The 18482-nt window shown below is 37.5% G+C and overlaps 5 protein-coding genes across 5 annotated transcripts; 1 reads left to right on the forward strand and 4 right to left on the reverse strand.

The window, feature by feature from the left end:
* Window positions 1–271: 271 nt before the first annotated feature.
* Window positions 272–1561, reverse strand: LOC18603638 (Plant invertase/pectin methylesterase inhibitor superfamily protein). Its single transcript, XM_007035720.3, has one exon. It carries the CDS (start codon window positions 1454–1456, stop codon window positions 461–463), a length of 996 nt encoding a protein of 331 aa, XP_007035782.3. The 5' UTR covers window positions 1457–1561; the 3' UTR covers window positions 272–460.
* A 1111-nt stretch (window positions 1562–2672) lies between these two features.
* LOC18603639 (Adenine nucleotide alpha hydrolases-like superfamily protein) lies at window positions 2673–4430 on the reverse strand. The gene is made up of 4 exons (XM_007035721.3): window positions 4038–4430; window positions 3613–3722; window positions 3401–3519; window positions 2673–2996 (listed from the first exon to the last, which is right to left on the reverse strand). The coding sequence occupies exons 1-4, from the start codon at window positions 4213–4215 to the stop codon at window positions 2918–2920; spliced, it is 486 nt and encodes a 161-aa protein (XP_007035783.3). The 5' UTR covers window positions 4216–4430; the 3' UTR covers window positions 2673–2917.
* Window positions 4431–5043: 613 nt separating this feature from the next.
* LOC18603640 (UPF0481 protein At3g47200-like) lies at window positions 5044–7168 on the reverse strand. The gene is made up of 2 exons (XM_007035722.3): window positions 7040–7168; window positions 5044–6770 (listed from the first exon to the last, which is right to left on the reverse strand). The coding sequence occupies exon 2, from the start codon at window positions 6679–6681 to the stop codon at window positions 5338–5340; it is 1344 nt and encodes a 447-aa protein (XP_007035784.3). The 5' UTR covers window positions 6682–6770; window positions 7040–7168; the 3' UTR covers window positions 5044–5337.
* An 851-nt stretch (window positions 7169–8019) lies between these two features.
* Window positions 8020–13170, forward strand: ALDH22A1 (aldehyde dehydrogenase 22A1). The gene is made up of 14 exons (XM_007035723.3): window positions 8020–8350; window positions 8454–8494; window positions 8997–9098; window positions 9355–9482; window positions 9723–9845; window positions 10203–10356; window positions 10542–10645; window positions 10723–10801; window positions 11114–11209; window positions 11327–11464; window positions 11841–12053; window positions 12359–12550; window positions 12682–12825; window positions 12908–13170. Exons 1-14 carry the CDS (start codon window positions 8239–8241, stop codon window positions 13058–13060), a joined length of 1779 nt encoding a protein of 592 aa, XP_007035785.3. The 5' UTR covers window positions 8020–8238; the 3' UTR covers window positions 13061–13170.
* Window positions 13171–13638: 468 nt separating this feature from the next.
* On the reverse strand, window positions 13639–18375 carry LOC18603642 (Nucleic acid-binding proteins superfamily). The gene is made up of 13 exons (XM_007035724.3): window positions 18007–18375; window positions 17418–17604; window positions 17250–17322; window positions 16973–17120; window positions 16704–16813; window positions 16290–16430; window positions 16075–16216; window positions 15858–16001; window positions 15513–15673; window positions 15348–15422; window positions 15016–15154; window positions 14540–14809; window positions 13639–14254 (listed from the first exon to the last, which is right to left on the reverse strand). Exons 1-13 carry the CDS (start codon window positions 18265–18267, stop codon window positions 14099–14101), a joined length of 2007 nt encoding a protein of 668 aa, XP_007035786.3. The 5' UTR covers window positions 18268–18375; the 3' UTR covers window positions 13639–14098.
* Between the last annotated feature and the right edge of the window lie 107 nt (window positions 18376–18482).

The raw sequence follows: 18482 nt of genomic DNA on the forward strand, positions 1-18482 counted from the left end.
CTTTTCCAACATAAACAAATTGAGCAGGATCTTGAGAAAGAGATAGGTCAAAAGACAAAGCCCATAGGCTGGACGGTTCATATTGAATTAGTGAGCCTAGGCCCAAATATAGTTTCTTTTCCTTTCCCTTTCTTTTCCTCCTGAATTTATCATTTAACTCTTAGAATCACTCATTTTCAAGAGAATTTGGGTTTGGATTTGACATTTTATGTAAATAGTGGGGAAAAAAAAGATGTATTGCTACCCAATGAAGAGTTTAAGAAAATATATATGCAAGAGAAAAAAAAGTGATACAACAACATTTATTGGTTTTTGTGTTCTTAAGGAACTAAAGATTAGATCATCTCTAGAAGTTCTTTGGAGACCATAAGGGAGTATACAAAGTACAAATGAATTACTAAAGCTAGCTCTTGTTCCCAGGTTTTAGAGTAAAAATCCAAGTTAAAATTGGAAACAAAAATCAATGAATCATGTTTGCAAGGATAAGGATGATGTCTGCAATATTCATAAGATTCTCATTGATTTTAGCCATTGGAGAAACTCCATCAGGAATCGGATTAGGCTGCCCTGTGAAACCATCATCACATGTCCCGAAATCTGAAATGGTTGCACTAATCATGGTAGCAATGGTACCAACATCTTTAAGTGGGATTGCATCAATGGCTTCTTGCATGTTGTCCAAGGCATCATCATAAATTTCCTTGCAGTCGTTAAGTTTTGCCACTGTCTTGGGATCGGATTTAGGGTCGTTAGCCATTTTTGCAGCGATGGCAATAGCCTGTTTTGTTTGCTCAGTGCCAGCCTTTATCAACATTTCAACTACGGATGAGAGGTCTGATTTTCCATTGTAGAAAGGTGCAACGCAGGCTAAGCAAAGAGCAGCGTGATCAGTTTTGCCACACAGGCTTAAGATCTGAGGGTCAATTACCGTTTTTGCTCCCACCCCAAGGTTTAAGGAAAGTGGTGATAGCGGAAGTTGAATTTCGGGTAACTTTAACCCTGGAGATGAATCAATTGTTGGAGTGGCGGGAACTGGGGCTGAGGCAGTGCTTGGAGAGGGAGGAGAAGGCTGCGGCTGTGAAGGTGGAGTGACGGAAACCGGTTCTGGGGCAGTACTTGGTGGAGGCGCAGAAGGCGGTGGCTGTGATGTAGGAGTGGAGGCAGGAGAAGATTGTGTGTGTGATTTAGAGGAAACAGAAAAAGATGAAGACAGTCCTGGCCCTCCTTCTGAGACAGTTTGATTGCGAGGCACGCAAATGGCTTGCGCAGAGGTGAACAGAACGATGCACAAGAATAGGAATACAAGCAGCATTTTATTGGTTCTAAATTCCATGTTTTCTTGGTTTTCTTTTGTTTGCAGAGTTTCAAGGTAAAAGAGCAGAAGAAAAATGGTGGATTGGAAGGTGAAGGAACATATAAATCGTTGAAGGATTTTTTGGGTGGTTACCTTATTCATGGTAAGAGGTAGTTAACCAGGAAAAATAGGATGACCATTAGAAAGCGTAGTCAACATGAACATTTTGCTGTTTTGGCAGTGTTTTCCGCAGCTCATCCATCGGGCCCCTGCCCAGGAAATTCTTCCGCACCATGACCATGACACGGAGAGTCAAAGATTTTCCAATCCGGGCATTTGTAGTCACAGGTTAGCTTGTCTAATATTAGATAATAACATTTCAGCTTACAAAACTTACAACATTGAGGGGAACCTTTGAGAAAATTATTGAGTCAGATCATCTTTAACTTGATCTATCCTAGTGAAGCAATAACATTAATTTGTTGATCAAAAGTTTCTCGACCCTTCAAATTCAACTACCAATGGTAATGATCTTCTCCACTAATAAAAAATAATAGAGATACCCATTACTTGATTCTAAATTAAATGGCGTATATTGAAATTAATTTATGGATGAAATTTGCAATGATCTAACATTTCTAATACTTCTTAGCAATGGAGAGGATCCTTTCACTTTGATCAAGAGCTCTGGTGCTGTCATAAATTTATTGCAGAAAAATATACCGGTCCAATTCTAAATCCATTTTAAGTTATTTCATACATCAGTGATATCACTATCTCGATCTCGTTATGTAAAATTATGGAAGCAAAAACTCAAGCAACTAGACAGGCAGGTTTCTGAAACACAAACAGCCTCCTGTTTTTGAGAGGCAATGCCCATATTCTAAGTTGGAAGTTTCTTGTGCTAAGACAAGGTTTGAGATTCAGATCCTCTCACATTGCAGCATAAATGCATAGTTAAAAAACAAAAATTACTTGATACAGACTATTAACTCTAGAAGCACCAAATTGCCTGTTGAAGAGAGCAATGCTGCAAAATACAATTGTAAAACAGAGATTGGGGTGATCAAGAGGCTCTGATTCCGCACTAACATTACATCTCAGCCCCCATACCAATTTCAACACTCCCCTCTGGACCTAAGTTGCAAGATTAAGGCAGTAACAGAAACACCAATTAATTTCAACCCAGAGTGCAGAGATAAGCATAAAGTCAGTTGAAACATTCACCACCTGCTGCCATGTCAAGGAAGGTGAGACTGTAATTATCTTTGGATATCAATTAGCCAGCTATAAGTTTCTAATGAGTTCTACTTTTACTTTCAAAAGCAGATGCCGCCTAAATTGTTTCTTCCAAAATCATAAAACCAGAAAAAGAAGATTAGTCCAAACAATCACTGATCAGCAGTTCCTAGAACTGCAGACAGAATTTATTCTCACATTAGCCCTTGATTGGCAAGTCTAGTTTACAGGAAACCCCAACAATATATACAATAACATGAAGCTTGTCTAACTTGAAGAAAAGGTTTAAATCAACAGGTTTATTTCATACAACTTGATTCTACATTCCATCGCATAAACCAGGCCAGCCGCCAGATAAATAAATCATCAGAGCAAGCGTAGCACTCAGTCATGATGCTTCACCACAGTAACAGGGCAGGAACCGTTATTCACCACATAGTTGCTTACACTGCCCATTATAGCCCTGAAAAAGAAATGAACAACATTTAAAGGACATCAAACACAAACAAAATCCTGAAACATAATTATGATCAACCAATAAGGGACTGAATCATCTGTCTATTTCAGCCACAATGGAGCACTGGTGGTCCCGGATTTAATGTTCATGCTTGAATGTAATGGTAAAGAAAATTTTGATCCAATGTAGTAAAGAATCTTTCTCTTCAAGCAATAATCAGAAACTAGAAATATCACATGTATCACTTTAGCCGGACTGAAAGCACAAGGTATCGCAATTCATGATCCCCATAAAAAACAAACAGGGCTTTTAAGGAAATACCAAAGGACATCCCAAAAAAATCAAAGCCATCGCTGATTCAAATTCTTTGAAGCAAGATAAACTATTGAGATTTATTGATGGAATTTCACCTCTTAAGCTTGCCAAGCCCTCTGTTTCCTACAATTATGCAGCTCAGAGGGATGGTATCAATGGCCTCACATAACTTCTCACGTGGATCACCCCAGAAAATCTTCATGAGCACCTCAACCTGGATACATACACAACATCAACTACTCCATTAAGAAATACAATAACAGGATTTAAATGAAGTTCAGTTCCATGGATTTGGAGAAGAAATTACTTCTTTCTGCCTAGCCGCAGTGTTGACAATGTCCAAGGTTTCAGGGTCAGGCTTCATCCCGTACTTCTTCATGACAACGGGATCAGAGAACTCACTTAAAGGGATAAAAGCTACAAAACAAATGTACCCCAAAAGAAAATCAATCAATTTAAGGCAAAGAAAGTTTCATGGGAAGGAAAAAACAACTACTAATAATAACAAGTCCATTATTCCTTTAATTTTACCTTTTAAGGAAAGTATAAAGTTTCAAACTTTCATTCATTTGGGCCCATTTGTCTGTAAACTACACATGTCTTATGTCTGGTTTCTTGTATATAATTAGATAATCTGGTTTTTCTCGAGAAACAAACAGAAAGTAAATTTAAAAAGAGAGAGAGAGAGAGAGAGAGAGAGAGAGAGAGAAAGAGAAAGAAAGAGGAGTATACGTGAACCGGTGACTTCCCAAAGCTGCATCTCCCCCTCCTCATAATTCCCTTCAGGTCGTATGGTAACAAGGATAAGATGATCCCCTTTCCGGATAACGTTATCAACAGTCCATTTCAACGCATTCTTGCTGCTTGCAGAGAAATCCACGGCCACCCCAACTCTCCTATCAGCCTCCATATCTCACTCACTCTCTTTTTCTCTCTCACCGTAGGTATACGTATACTTATACGTATATATCTATGTTAAAGCTTTTCTGAGCCTCTGTTTTTTCCTCTGGTTTCTGGATTGACCTGCGTTTCGCTTCTGTGGAAAATCCAGAATGTGTTTGTACGAAAGAGCCAGTCCAACAAAAAGACCGCAACTTTAATGGAAGAGAGAGAATCGCCAGAAAAAGTTGTAAAGTGGGAGTTCACGGTTTGTGGATTGGTATATGATTTTGACCTTTTTGAGCCGCTTGATGGAGCATTTAGAGGATTTTGATGAAGATCTTAGCGGTGAACGTGGAGGTTAGACCCTGGTTCGGAAGGATTCGATTGTTTCTCTTTGTCGGGTCGTGGCCCCCACGTGGATATATTATGTTCGACGAATGGGATTAGTAGTTGTCAATTCATTAAATAAAAGAAAAATAAAATTACAGGCTGTAATTGAAAATGAAGTTATTTAAAACAGATCATTAATAATACATTTTTAAAAATATTTTATTTTATATAACTATAAACATATGTCTGCTACAAATATCATTAAATAATAAAAAATAGTAAAACGAACCAAAAGATCATACATAAGTCAATTTCGGTTATTATAGTATAATTTGACAAGTTCAGTTATTTTTTAATAAGAATTCAATTAATTTAATTTTGTATATTTTTAAATCGAACCGATTGATTAGAAACTTTAGAATATAAAAAGATTCTGTGTCAATGTGCAATAAAAATAACCATATATCTCCCCGGTTGCTGATTAAGTAATGTGCCTCTTTGCATGCATTCATTCATTCCATTGAAAGAATTTGAGTGATGAACTTTTCTTTAAGGAATAAAAAACCAAAGCCTTTAAAAGTAAGACAGATCTTAGCTAATAAGTATTAACTAATACAAAATGGGGCTTGGCAACTTGGCAAGTGGTCCTCAGAAAACAAGAGGAGAAGAAATGAAAAAGGTGTGGAATTTGGATAATCAGGAAAAGTTGCTCCTGTATACATTAATATCAAATTGCATATGTAAATGATCTAAACTAAAAAGAATAAAGGTGCTTCGGGTTTCCTTCTGGTTTTTGCCTGCGTCCTGATGAAATTTTTTCCTAAAATCTGTGAACAAAAAAGGAGACTATGGAGAACAAAGCTCCAACCAAGATGAGGAGGATGAGGAAAACTGCAATGACAACCACAATACGAGGCACAGGGTGTTGGAGATATCTACGCTCCGTTGGCTTCCAATTCCATCGTCGCTGCCAACTGCCTTTCTTATAGTCTTTCACTTGCTCACAGAGGCCGTCATAGTAGAAATCGTTCACATTCTCCATCACATACATCTCCTCCCCTAGCCTAAGAAACAACGTGCTGACCTGCTTTCTGTCAATGACATCGTAGTTGGTCAGGATTTGATTTCTTTTCAGTAGTTTCGCATCTTTTTCGTCCTGGAGCAGGCTTTTCATCAGAAGCACATACGATGAGATGTGCGGCGTGCTTTGATCAGAACGAGACTGCTCAAAAGCAATGAGATTCCTGAAGAGCCTTTCTGTGTACTGATGGACTTCTACAGGTGGAATTTCGAGGACACCTCTGACAAATTTTATGTCTAGTAAGTCCTCCGTTGTAACCTTCTTGAGCTTAATTCCAGCGGCTTTGAGCCCAGTTGCCTTATGAGGCAAACCTCTTTGTCCTCCTTGCTTTGCTTTGACCCGTGGAAATGTTGGGAGGAAACAGTACCGGATTAAGTCAAGCAAATGGTTTCCTTCTTGCCCGAATTTCGCCAGATGAAGTCTGTGATCCCCTGGAATCATGTTTCTAAAGAAACGGAAGGCAAGTTCGGTGAGGGACAGTTTGCACTGTTCAGGAATCGGTACGATTTCGAACAATCGTTGAAGAATGAAATAAGGAATCTGGTTTTCTAGCAATAACATCTCACACCTCAACTCGTACAGTAGTCCTGACGTGTTAAACACATAATCACCACGGCGTTTTAGACCCTTTATAGCATACTTAAGGAAGAGCTCGATGAGGAAACCGGCATCGACCAACATGAGCTCCACGAATTCATTGCTCGACAGTTTGATCTGTTCATGATCTTCATAGAACAGTCTTGCTTTGTGCTCTAGCTCCCTCAAAGTCTTCACACATTTGTCCAGGGTCGGTTCCAGATGAGGTTTTCGATTCAGGAGAGAGTATAGATAACGCCACTTATGCTCTTCCATGGTTTTCAAATTGTTCTTACCCTGATGGAAAGGACCGATGGAAATCGTCTGAGGGATGTATTGGTTTTCATTTTTCTCCAGGAGCTTCTTACTGACTCTGCAGATACAACTTGCAGTAGACATTGTCTCCATCTTTTCTTTCAGTGGAATCACAAGAGCATCATAAGACGCTGCCGGGATTTCGATTGCAACTTGGTTCCGGATATCTGTCTCTTCCGATGGCGTAGCCATCCAGTACTATGAGGAGATTCACCTGCCGGACTGTAACTACAAGCTGAAAACAAGCTCTTTGGTAACTGGTAAATCAGGGTTATTACAACCTGCAATGGCTTCAGAAAGTCACTAAAATGGTTGTCAACAATGCAATTTTTACAAAAGGAAATGAAAACATAAACTAAAGATCCACTTTTACTGGATTGAATTGTTTAAAAGTCTGATCTCCATACTAAGATGTATGTAGATTTTTCTCATCCTTTCCTATTTGATTTTCATCGGCAGGAAATCTAAACTAACAACAACATCAATTGTTTTCAGCATTAACTTTTGATGCAAATAATCCTGAAGATATGGGTACAGCAGGTTACTTTACCTCATTGGGGACAGCCACTGAATTTACCATGAGAATTCTGAAAACCTGCAAAAACAGGTGGCTTGCCCATAGGAATTAGCTGAGCCATTGCCAAACACAAAGCATTTGATCCTAAGAGTTTTTCAACCTCATACTCATAAAGATAGGGGAACTAAAGAAGCTATATATCTTCATACAACCTGAGCGAATCCGAGATAACTTGGGAAGATTGGTAACAGCAAAGGAAGAAAAAAATAATGCAGTAAAACAGAAAAGAAATCGAGAATCTATTCATTGCATAGCTTAAGTAGCAAATCTGACAAAAGCATCCTTGCAATCCTGGAAACTCCCATGGACAGCATATGGCATTATCCAGCTTTGTTTCGAGTAAAAGCTAAAACTGATTGCTTAAAGATAAATTCAAGAATTTGTAACAGTTTAAACCGCTGTGGTCCACTTGGATTACGTATATATATGAACCAGGAGATGTTCCACCTTTACAAAAATCAAAGCCAAGATACACACCGCCATGAAACACATGCATGGCTTGATTATATCCTTCTGGCGTTTTCCCGAATGCAAAGGAAAGCAAAGAAAAGGAATTATTCTACATATTTATTAGTTCAATTCTTAGCTTTAAAAACGTAGCCAATGCTATAAATTTGTTTTCCTCACAGTGCATACTCATGAATTTTGTTAAGGCAAAAGAAGCAAATCTTTCAAAACCAAAAATGTGAAAAAAAAAAAAAAAAAAACCTTCAAAAAAATGTAGAAAAAGAAAAGAAGTTCATCTAAAAAGGCTCAGTTAAGCCCATGATCTGGTGTGCTAGGCTCACTTACCTTTCTGTTTTAAAAGCCCAATCCGGCACGGTAGGCCCATCCTATTGTCGGCCGACGGCCAACCGTCGGAGGCTGTTGGATCTGGATGTCTTCAAAATGATTACCCTCAGAAAAGACTTAAATTACAAAAAATGCCATTGTATATAGAGTGGAGGCTGGAGACTAGAGCAGCGGCGCCAGACACGAGGAAAGGTCAGCGCTTTCCAAAGCAGAACCTGGAATTGTTTTTATCCATTTTAATCCAAAAATACTTTTTATTATTCCAAATTCAAAAAAAAAAAAAAGGGAAAAGAATGGTCACCCTCCTTTGAGGGCAATTTCTTCAATATCAAAGAGCTCTACTCTACTCTCTCATTCTCTCTCTCTCGAGATCGAAAACGATGGCGTTTTGGTGGCCGATCATCGTTCTCGCATTTGCCTATGCGATCTGTCGTTTCTTACTGATGCTCATTCCTCCGAATGTTCCTTCCATCGACGTCGACGCCTCAGATGGTACGTATACGGATATGGAATACGTGTAAATTTCTGCTTTGCTTATACGTACTTTATACTTGCCGAAGTTGATAATTTTTCTTTTGAATTTTGTTTAACACAGTGGATGAACGGAGCCAAGCCCAAGAAAACAGCTTCATTTACGTGAGTGTTTCTCAGTTGCTTATTTGATTTTGATTGCTGTTCGTTTTTCCCTTTTAAGCAGTTTCTTCAATTCAAAGTTCAAAGATTCGGTTTGTGAAGTGATTTTTCTTTACTTTAATGAGATTATTGCTGTAATTGAATAGTTTAACGAATTATTATAATGTAGTTCAGATTCAAATTTCTTTTATTTAGTTAAATCTTCAATCAGATATTTTGACTCAGTTGTTACTTCTTGTTAGAAAGAAATCTTACTTTTAGTGGAATGAATTTTAGGTAAATTTGATTGAAGTTGATTCATTAATCAAGTTTATATTTTTTTCATTTAACATTGAATAAATTTTTTGTTTGCTAACCTTGTAGATGAGCTTTATGAATCTAAGATTCTTATTCTATTTATTGTTATTTTTACTGCTTGTTTTTTTTTTTCTCGTGGGAGAAAAGCAATATGCAAAAGAAAGTCTAGTTTTTGGTTATATGATTCTCATGTGGAAATGCTGTGCAGATACCTCCAAGGGGAAGGACACAACAATCAGACAGAATTCAGTGCTATGAGCCTGCCACCATGAAATACTTGGGCTGTTTCCCGGCATTGACACCTGATGCGGTTAGTGATCTTCTGGGAAGATTTACCAGAACTTTTTTTTTTTTTTGGTTGGAACATTTACTGGAATTCACTAGCCATATTTATGTGTTCATTGCTGGGCTCTAAATGGTTGATGTTGTTGGTATATTTGTTGAAGCTTATGAGCGCATCTACATATGTATAGACTTTGGACCACTTTGTGTGCTTGTTTGTTCGTCTGTATGATATATCATGTTTCTACTTCTTATCGTTGCAACTGCCCCACTGTGATGCATAGGTCAAGGTGCGGGTGGCACAAGCAAGAAAAGCACAGAAAATTTGGGCGAAAAGTAGTTTCAAGCAAAGGCGACAGTTTTTGCGGATTCTTTTAAAATATATTATTGAACACCAGGAGCTTATTTGCGAGTAAGGATTTTGTTCTTCTATACATAGAGAGTGATTTTTTATTTAATCTTTTTGTCCTCTTCCTCACATTAAACGTCAGATAAAAACATTAAAAACTTTCTGAAGTTCATTTTTACTTTTTCCTCTCTTTTCTATTTTCCCTGTATCAAATAAGTTAAACTCTGTAACTCTTTTGATTTCATGATATAGACATTAATTGAATACCTGTATGTGACCTATTTTTCCATTCTCTTATTTAAGAGTCTCTTCACGCGATACTGGGAAAACAATGGTTGATGCCTCTTTAGGAGAAATAATGACAACATGTGAGAAGATCACTTGGCTTCTTTCAGAGGGTGAAAAGTGGCTCAAGCCTGAATACCGGTACTTCCTTCCAGCTTTTGAATATTATTTCTCCTTTCTAGATACTCTTGGCTGTATCTGGAAAAGAGATCATCTATAACTGTAGGCATCTTACCATTTTTATCTTGGAGTTTGTGGATTGCACTCCGCTGACCTTTATTTGCTCATGGCAAACCATGCAATTGTGTGTTTGATGTGTTAACTTTGCTTCTTCATCAACATTCCGTCTGGAAGCCTTACTATAGCAGCATTTTTATCATTTTTTACTTCTGAAAATTTAGCTTTTAAGTGGCTTACTAGAACTTTTGAATCAATTGCCAGTGTTTGCTATCAGTAAACTCTGCATATCTATATTAGTATTCATTTCAACTTGTGCAGAGCTTCTGGAAGATCTATGCTTCACAAGATATCCAAAGTGGAGTTTCACCCTCTTGGTGTAATTGGGGCTATTGTTTCATGGAATTACCCTTTTCATAATATTTTTAATCCAATGCTTGCAGCAGTCTTTTCAGGAAATAGTGTGGTGATTAAGGTACTTAATGTTGCAGCCTAATTTTTAGTCTGTTTTATCCTTTTATCAGAACTGCTTCAAAGTTAATTGTGTCTGATCTTGGAGGCTGTTGCCTAATGCCCAGCATCCTTGTCACTGGTGTTTGCAGGATGGATTTTGACATTTTATCAGTAAGTTGACAGAAAATTATGTGATTGCAAGTGTAGGTTTCTGAACACGCAAGCTGGTCTGGATGTTTCTACTTTCGAATAATCCAATCAGCCCTTGCTGCTGTTGGAGCTCCTGAAAATCTGGTTGAGGTAATTACAGGGTATGTATTTATCCTAACTAATTCAGACACTATGCTTGTTTCTATACTCTAATATTAATTAGACTTTTGTTTTATAGCTTTGCTGAAACAGGAGAAGCACTGGTGTCTTCTGTTGATAAAATTATATTTGTTGGATCACCAGGTGTGGGAAAGATGGTATGATCTCATGAATGGCTGCACCAAATTTAGTTGTTTTCTCCACTATGGTTATTTATGAACTGATTTCACGTACCTATTATTCAGTTGGATGTTACTTAAAGCATATAGAAAGTGTTGTTCTTTACCATTAAGAAAGGAAAATAAAACACTGTTCATTTTTCTTTTTTATTTCCCCCTAATCCCTACTTTAGCTTTTTGAACTAGGAGTCTTATTGCTGAGAGGAACTTCATAACAATTGATTTTATCTTGATGGGACTTCTTTTATTGTTTTAATTGCTAATGGATTCACGTGTTTGCTTTCATTGCAGATAATGAGAAAAGCTGCTGAGACCCTTATACCAGTTACACTCGAGCTTGGTGGGAAAGACGCATTTATTGTTTGTGAAGATGTAGATATTCCTCATGTATGAATCCTTTCCACCCATTGTAATAACTAACATGATTGGACATAATCTAATGATTTAACATTTTGATTGAGAGCTGAAGTTGTGCCATTGATGAGACTGTTTTCCATGATATAGGTTGCACAAGTTGCTGTCAGGGCTGTTCTCCAATCAAGTGGGCAGAATTGTGCTGGGGCTGAGAGATTTTATGTTCACAGGGATATTTATACTTCATTTGTCAATCAAGTGGCTAAGATTGTGAAGTCTGTTTCAGCTGTAAGTATGTCCCTTCTGATACAACCTAGGTGAGATGTATGTGTGTGTTTGGACCAGTGCTATGGCTTGTTCTCAACAATGTTACATTAATGCTAGATCTAAATATTTAACAGCTGTCACTAGTCATATGACTGTTTGGTCATTCTGTGACTGATAAATATAACTAGCGTTGCAGCATTCCATCAGGTCTATAACTTGTGTGCTGACTTCTGGAATGTAATTGCAGTAATGAGTGTTGAATAGTTTTAACTGCAAATTACTTTATGACCTAAATTGGCATTATTGTTGAATAGTTTTAACTGCAAATTACCTTATGACCTAAATTGGCATTCTCCGGAATGCAATTAGATCTCTGATGTTGGGTTATCTTTTGCAGGGCCCACCACTAGCTGGAAGGTATGATATGGGTGCCATATGCATGCAAGAGCATTCTGACAAGCTTCAAAGCCTTGTTGATGATGCTGTAGACAAAGGAGCAGAGATTGTTGCTCGTGGAAGCTTTGGCCATTTAGGTGAAGGAGTTGATCAATTTTTCCCCCCTACTGTGCTCACAAATGTAGACCATACAATGAAGTTGATGCAAGAAGAGGTAAGAAAAGTCATACTATTCTGCTAATCATAGCCTTTGAAATTAGTTTCATTTGACTGTCTATCGAAGCACACATAGCATGCTGTATTTGTTGCCAATCATTATGAAAGACGCAACTTCAGCTTTTCAGATCTTCCAGTGCCATATTTTTTGTTTGCTTGGCTCGGGTTTTCAAGATTTCAATAAACTAGAATGCCTGTGAAAATTCCTCCAAAAAAAGAAGATGACCTATGAACACAACATTTATTCCACTGTTTATGTGGGAAGAATTTGCTAATTTCTGATAAAACTTGATTGACATGCAGGCTTTCGGACCAATCATGCCAATAATGAAATTTAGCACCGATGAAGAGGTAGTCGAGCTTGCAAATGATTCAAGATATGGGCTTGGCTGTGCCGTTTTTTCTGGCAGTAAACGGCGTGCTAAGATGATAGCTTCCCAAATACACTGCGGAGTTGCAGCAGTTAATGATTTTGCTTCAACTTATATGTGTCAGGTACTTCTCTTTGCCTTCTAGTTCCATACATGAGATGGCCTTTCAGGTTTGCTTGAGTTGGGAGTCGATCCAGTTTTCCTTGATCTTCCTGTTTAACCCTGGTAAACTAAAGATATTTATTGATCTTCCAGTCCCTGCCATTTGGTGGCGTAAAAGACAGTGGATTTGGGCGATTTGCTGGTATAGAGGGATTGAGAGCATGCTGTTTGGTAAAGTCCATTGCCGAGGATAGATGGTGGCCGTATATCAAGACCAAGATACCGAAACCTATTCAGGTCAGCCTTGCATGGTTACCCTTCTTAATTTGAATCTTCTTAAAATATGCCGACTGATGTTTTTTTCTTTGCTCTTTTATAGTATCCTGTTGCTGAGAATGGTTTCGAGTTCCAAGAGTCGTTGGTGGAGGCACTTTATGGCTTGAACATTTGGGACCGTCTACGAGCTCTAGTGAATGTTCTAAAGATCATTTCCGAGCAAAATACCGTTGCTGGTAACAAGAGAAATGACTGAGTCGACACTAAATGTTAGCTCTATATTACTGTATTATCATTATATTTCAGTAACGTAATGATTTTCACTTTCTTTTCTAGACCTTAAAGAAGCCTTTTTTCTTTGTTTTATTTTTTGGTAACGTCTTATAGAAACATACATGGCTCTATCGCCAATCTCATCATTTTTAGCTTTTTTTTTTTCTTTTAAACTATGGAAAGTTAAAGCCAAGAGCCCAAGGTATATTAAACACCAAAAACGATCTAATCCAAACTCAAATCAATTTACTTTATTGCTAATTAAAATAGATTTGTTTATAAATAGATACAAGTATCACATACACGTAATACAAGATTTTTTTTTTTTTCTTAAAACACTAATTATTAAAGTATATAATATCTACGTTTATAAATTTAAGATTTATTGTTTATCTAATGAGGATTTTGTAATTTTTTTTCTCATTCGCAGCATCTCTATTACTAATGATATGCTTGAGATTACATTAAAATTGAACTCAAATTAGTACTAATATCACTTGTCATAGAATTATTATCTTCTTTCCCAAAAACTAAAATTTATTTTTCCTACCGTACGTGAGATATCGTAACACGTACACACACGTATATTAATGTATACGCAATATAATAAGGACTCGTGGTCTGCCGTTGGCTTTGGGTTTTGTAGGACTGCAAGTTCGTTTCACCTTTATCTCCGCCTAATCCTATCCCCCTATATTAATATACTAGGCGGCAAAAGCAGAGTTCTTACATGCATAAAGCAACGCCTAACCTTTAATATCGAATTAAAACTTACCTAGATAGATACTGTAGGGAAGGACGAGCCTCCGTGTATGTCATCCTTTGCAAGCCGTAGATCTGTAACCATGCCAATTTTTATTTTTATCATGAAATTGCAGATATATCACTCTTCCTATTGATCAAGGCAAGCAGCAATTCAAAGCAGAACTCTCAGCTTCCGATCCCCGTCTTTCTTGTATTGGGAACCTGGTACGCACATACGATACTCCTTTCTTTCCCCCTTCTCTGCACAAACAAAGCCCTATTCATACTTGAGTGCACGAGTGATCTCCCATGAAACTGCATCAGCCTCTGGGGTTAGACTGTCAGAAGCTCCATATCCTTGCCTCTTGCAATTCACTAATGCAACCTTGAACCTCTCGTTCTCTAGTGAAGAAGGATACATGACTTGCTCATCCTGAAATTATAGGTGCCAAGTTATAAAACAGAATGTCATCAGAGGAATCCTCGTCTTATGATGGTAAAATGCAGTTACTATTGAATGGGGCAGATCCCACATTCATCGATTAGCCCAAACTCATGCCTTCGCAAGCAATAATTATGTTTGTAAAAGTCAATCTATAGCAATAATAAGTTACCAAGTATAACTAATTTCTGATATGCAACAGCATGATAATTGCATACTAGAAGATCTAATTTGCGCCTAAGAAAATGTGATTACATTAGTGATTTCAGGCATTACCTCAGGCAACTCACAGAATTCATCAGGTGATATTTGAAGCAACTCCATTGCAGTTTGACCAGTACACCATGCAAAAATTTTTGCGGTCTCATCTGCAAGGGTGATTTTCAGGTAGAAAACACGCACAAGTTCAGCATCACAATTACAGTGACAGAAACTGCATTTGACTACGCCGCTAGGCATTCCTTTAACAAAATGCCCACATGAAGCATGTGAAAATCTTGTAGTAACATGATAATGATCAACTTGATCAACCCAAACTCGACATATCTGAACATATGTTTGAAACAGGAAAAAAAAGGATTAGCAAATGAAAAATTAGGATGTAGAAATTAATTCATGCCCACATGAGATGTACAACCATGATTGAAATGGACCAATTCCATTTTGTCATGAAAGAAGCAAAAAGTTTGGTAGCATTTGAAAGTTGAAATTGTATACATGAACAAGAAACCAACATCATCAGCAATCCATACATGCATAGAGCTCCTCTTGCTTGAGAGATCAGAAAGGCGTGATAGTTTGTGAAGACATGACGAGTTTAGTAATGCTGGCAAGCAACTAAGGTTGATGAAAGAAGCTCCAACATCCTTCTCAAACCATGATACTTCAAAGCTGTCAAGCAAAACAAGCACCCACATTACGAGATGCTTACAAGATGGTCCTAAACATTGGGCAAGTAGCAAATTAACCATAAACCTCAGTTCAGGTGAATAAGAACTATATATAATGATGTACAAATGTCAACTAGTCTTAACTGGACAGACAGTATTAAGATAGATTGATAACTTTTCTCATATATGCTCACCAATTTTGTTTTGTCTTAGAGCACGTCAAGCCAGAAATATACACCATGTGTCCATGGCTTACTCTTCCCAATGACCTGATAAGTGTATTATAAAGCAATGAATAAGAAGGGCGAGTGATAGAACGACTGCTATAATTCCATAAATTTAAGTAAATCTTGTGGTACCAAGATTGAGAGAAATGTAGCTTTGCCCAAATTGCTCCAGTCACATCCTCAATTTTTAATGAGAAAATAACTTCTGCAGTTTTTCTTTCCCGAAATATGTCTGTAACCACACCGTAGAGACTGATGCCAGTCATCTTATCCCGGAGGTCCGCTACAAATGACTGCAAAACTTTGGAAAAATGTGAGACTAATATTATGCAATTAAATGCAAAATCAGTGCATAACAACATATATCATGAGGCAAGCAGCTGTGGAACAAGGATTTCAAATGATCTATACTATTGCATTTGAGTAATTAAAAAGGCCAATATTTGTGGTTTCTGAAACAGAGGAAAATGAACTAACCTGAAAAGGATAATTACTGAAGTCAATAGACCCTTGAGAATCACAGGGCAAGATCACTTGAGAAACTCTGGGACCTTGAGTGGGATCAACTGTAGCATGCAGCCTTGATCCTTGATTACAATTTTGCGTTGATGATAGACAAACCTGAGGCAAACAGAAGTTAACTCTATATTCTAAATGACAATTAAATCTGGTCACATGATAATAGATAACTCACTTGTTCCTCATGGTGAACAAAAGGTACTAAGTATAATTGTGTTGCAGTCCCATATTCTAGACAAAGCTCATCACTTGTTTCAACAGCACTATCTGCTGAACTAGCAATATATGGTCTATCCAGTGCAAGCATGCTTCCAACACTGCAAAATATTGTGTCATAAACTTGAATACAAGAAAAAGCAACATCAATATAGTTTCCAGTGCAAGAATTACCTGAAAAGATTGGCTAGGATTACCTGCTCATTCCACAAAAGAAATTTTAGTTTTACTCCATCATTATCAACAAGAGTAATTTGCTTCCTCTGTAAACTACCACATTTTCCCAGAATTTCCAGTGATCTAATAGATTCAATCCTATCAAGAAGATAAAAAGAAAAAGATATCCCTCAGAAACAATAGCCATAACTCAACACCCACTCATGAATTGTTAAAGCAATGAGCCTGACGTAATCATACTTGGTTTGTTACAGATTACTTAATAAGAAAACAGAAACCCAAATCAGGTGGGAATTAAGTCAAACCTATTTTGCAACACCAAACCTAGCATACCATTGAATTAAAGTTAAAAGAGATACACAAAATGAAAAAAAAAATAAAAAATAAAAAGGACAGATTATCTAATCTGACCTAGCATATAATGAATAAGAAACATCATTCTTGACTGCATCAAGAGAAATGGAGGAGAAAGAATCTGAGCAAAACTGCGCTCCTATCAGGATCGCATCATCATCCAGATCCTGCAAAACAAACAAAAAGAACTTCTAACCTTCCCACAAAAGGAGAAAAAGAAACGTTGACAGCAAAGAATATTCCTAAAATCAGGTATTGTTCAGAACTTTGGCATACTTTGATTATATATTTTCATTGAAAATCATAAATCACACTTAGAAAGTTACCTCATCCAATAATATAACAAGATATTCCGTTGGCAATAACCGTGGGCTACCAGATCCTTCTCTGGCAGTTCGAAGATAGCAACCTGTGACAAAAACCTCCCTCTCTTTCTTCAAAATCCCATTGGGACTATCCACCAAGTCATAGTATCTACAAAGAGATAATTTCACAAACTTATTGGCATCACTGTGAATTCATAGATTACATCCAATGTACACAAGAAAACAGCTGTACATGCATAAGGCATGCATATCCAAACGAGCAACTTGATACACTTACCTACGATGAAGATAAAGATCAATGGTTTTGGAACTCCAATAATCCCTCAAAGTAAGCATGTAAATGTTAGTGCCTAAAACAAAAGAGATAGTTAGCAATGAAAATGAAAACAAAGGCATCAATACTGATTGGCATCATCGACATGAAGCTCTAATTGTGAGTAGCTACCTGGGAGAACAAAAGCGTCCACAATCACAGCTTCCAAAACGCTACCTAAGGACAAGAAATTCTTCTCATATATAGAGTCAATTGTAACCATGTTCGGAAGCTTCGTTCTCCTATGTTTCCTTTTCAGCTGATTTATAATCTCCGGCCTTCTCTTCGGAGCGCCTGCCCTGCGTTGCTCACTCCACGCCTTGGAAACAATCAACAGATGAAAGATTTAATAAAACAACCAACAGAAATTCAAATATATCAAAAGAACTCTGGATCAATAAGCTATAGGCTATAGCTACGAAAGGAAACAGCGATCACAAATTTAAAGTTCTAAGAATTTCGATTCCTTTTATTAATGTAACAATCATCTAAACGACTAAAAATAGCTCATAATAGATCGATAAATTTAACAGGAAAACTCAAAGGAAGCAAGAGAATGAGACTATGAACTCTACTCGATCATTCTAGATTTTCAAAAATAATTAAACCGTGAAATAGTTAGTTCCTTACTTCATTTCATTTCCTAACCTTCAATTTGTAGGGAACTAGATGAAGCAAATCAGTAAAACTGAAAAAAAAAACCGTACAGTAAGTGCGGTACCTGAGAGAGATCGGAGAGCAGAATAGCCGCAGTGACTCCACTTGAGTAAGAAATACAAGTTTTGAGGATCCGAGACACGGTCCAGCTCCATCCGGGCCCACTATTACCCGCTTCATTTCCACTCGGATCGTCGTCTTCATCGGGGGATAGCACCGACCTCGCGTAATCGATAAACGCGAGAAACGGATCCTCTTCTTCTTCTTCTTCTTGTTTTTGATCGTTATCGATTTCCATTAGCGAAGCTCCGTTTGAGAGAGTCATCGGAGAATTACTACAGAATCTAAACGGTGAGGCAACTTCTTAAATTCGTTTTGGGAGGGAATTTTGAGAAAGTGTACTTTTTTTTTTCTTTTACAAATTTGTTTTCTTTGTCATTTTCGTGTGTTTTGGCGCGGTTTGGAGGGGTTGCGAAAACTAGGGCGAGAAATAATTGGGTAAACTCGAGCATACGCTTCATTTCGTAAGCTCTATCCACG

The sequence above is a fragment of the Theobroma cacao genome, chromosome 4 (assembly GCF_053813885.1).
Source record: "Theobroma cacao isolate CCN51 chromosome 4, ASM5381388v1, whole genome shotgun sequence".
Lineage (NCBI taxonomy): Eukaryota > Viridiplantae > Streptophyta > Magnoliopsida > Malvales > Malvaceae > Theobroma > Theobroma cacao.

Bases quoted from the DNA above. Each gene is read 5' to 3' on its own strand.
- LOC18603638 (XM_007035720.3), bottom strand. From the start codon at position 1,456: ATGAATAAGGTAACCACCCAAAAAATCCTTCAACGATTTATATGTTCC.
- LOC18603642 (XM_007035724.3), bottom strand. From the start codon at position 18,267: ATGACTCTCTCAAACGGAGCTTCGCTAATGGAAATCGATAACGATCAA. The intron at 15,155-15,347 runs GTGAGCATATAT...TTTGCTTGACAG, and splicing joins TCTAAGACAAAACAAAATTG to CTTTGAAGTATCATGGTTTG. The intron at 14,810-15,015 runs GTATGGATTGCT...ACATATGTTCAG, and splicing joins GCAAGAGGAGCTCTATGCAT to ATATGTCGAGTTTGGGTTGA.
- LOC18603640 (XM_007035722.3), bottom strand. From the start codon at position 6,681: ATGGCTACGCCATCGGAAGAGACAGATATCCGGAACCAAGTTGCAATC.
- LOC18603639 (XM_007035721.3), bottom strand. From the start codon at position 4,215: ATGGAGGCTGATAGGAGAGTTGGGGTGGCCGTGGATTTCTCTGCAAGC. The intron at 3,520-3,612 runs GTAATTTCTTCT...GTATGTATCCAG, and splicing joins CTGCGGCTAGGCAGAAAGAA to GTTGAGGTGCTCATGAAGAT. The intron at 2,997-3,400 runs GTGAAATTCCAT...TTTCTTTTTCAG, and splicing joins GGGCTTGGCAAGCTTAAGAG to GGCTATAATGGGCAGTGTAA.
- ALDH22A1 (XM_007035723.3), top strand. From the start codon at position 8,239: ATGGCGTTTTGGTGGCCGATCATCGTTCTCGCATTTGCCTATGCGATC. The intron at 12,054-12,358 runs GTAAGAAAAGTC...ATTGACATGCAG, and splicing joins TGAAGTTGATGCAAGAAGAG to GCTTTCGGACCAATCATGCC. The intron at 12,826-12,907 runs GTCAGCCTTGCA...GCTCTTTTATAG, and splicing joins AGATACCGAAACCTATTCAG to TATCCTGTTGCTGAGAATGG.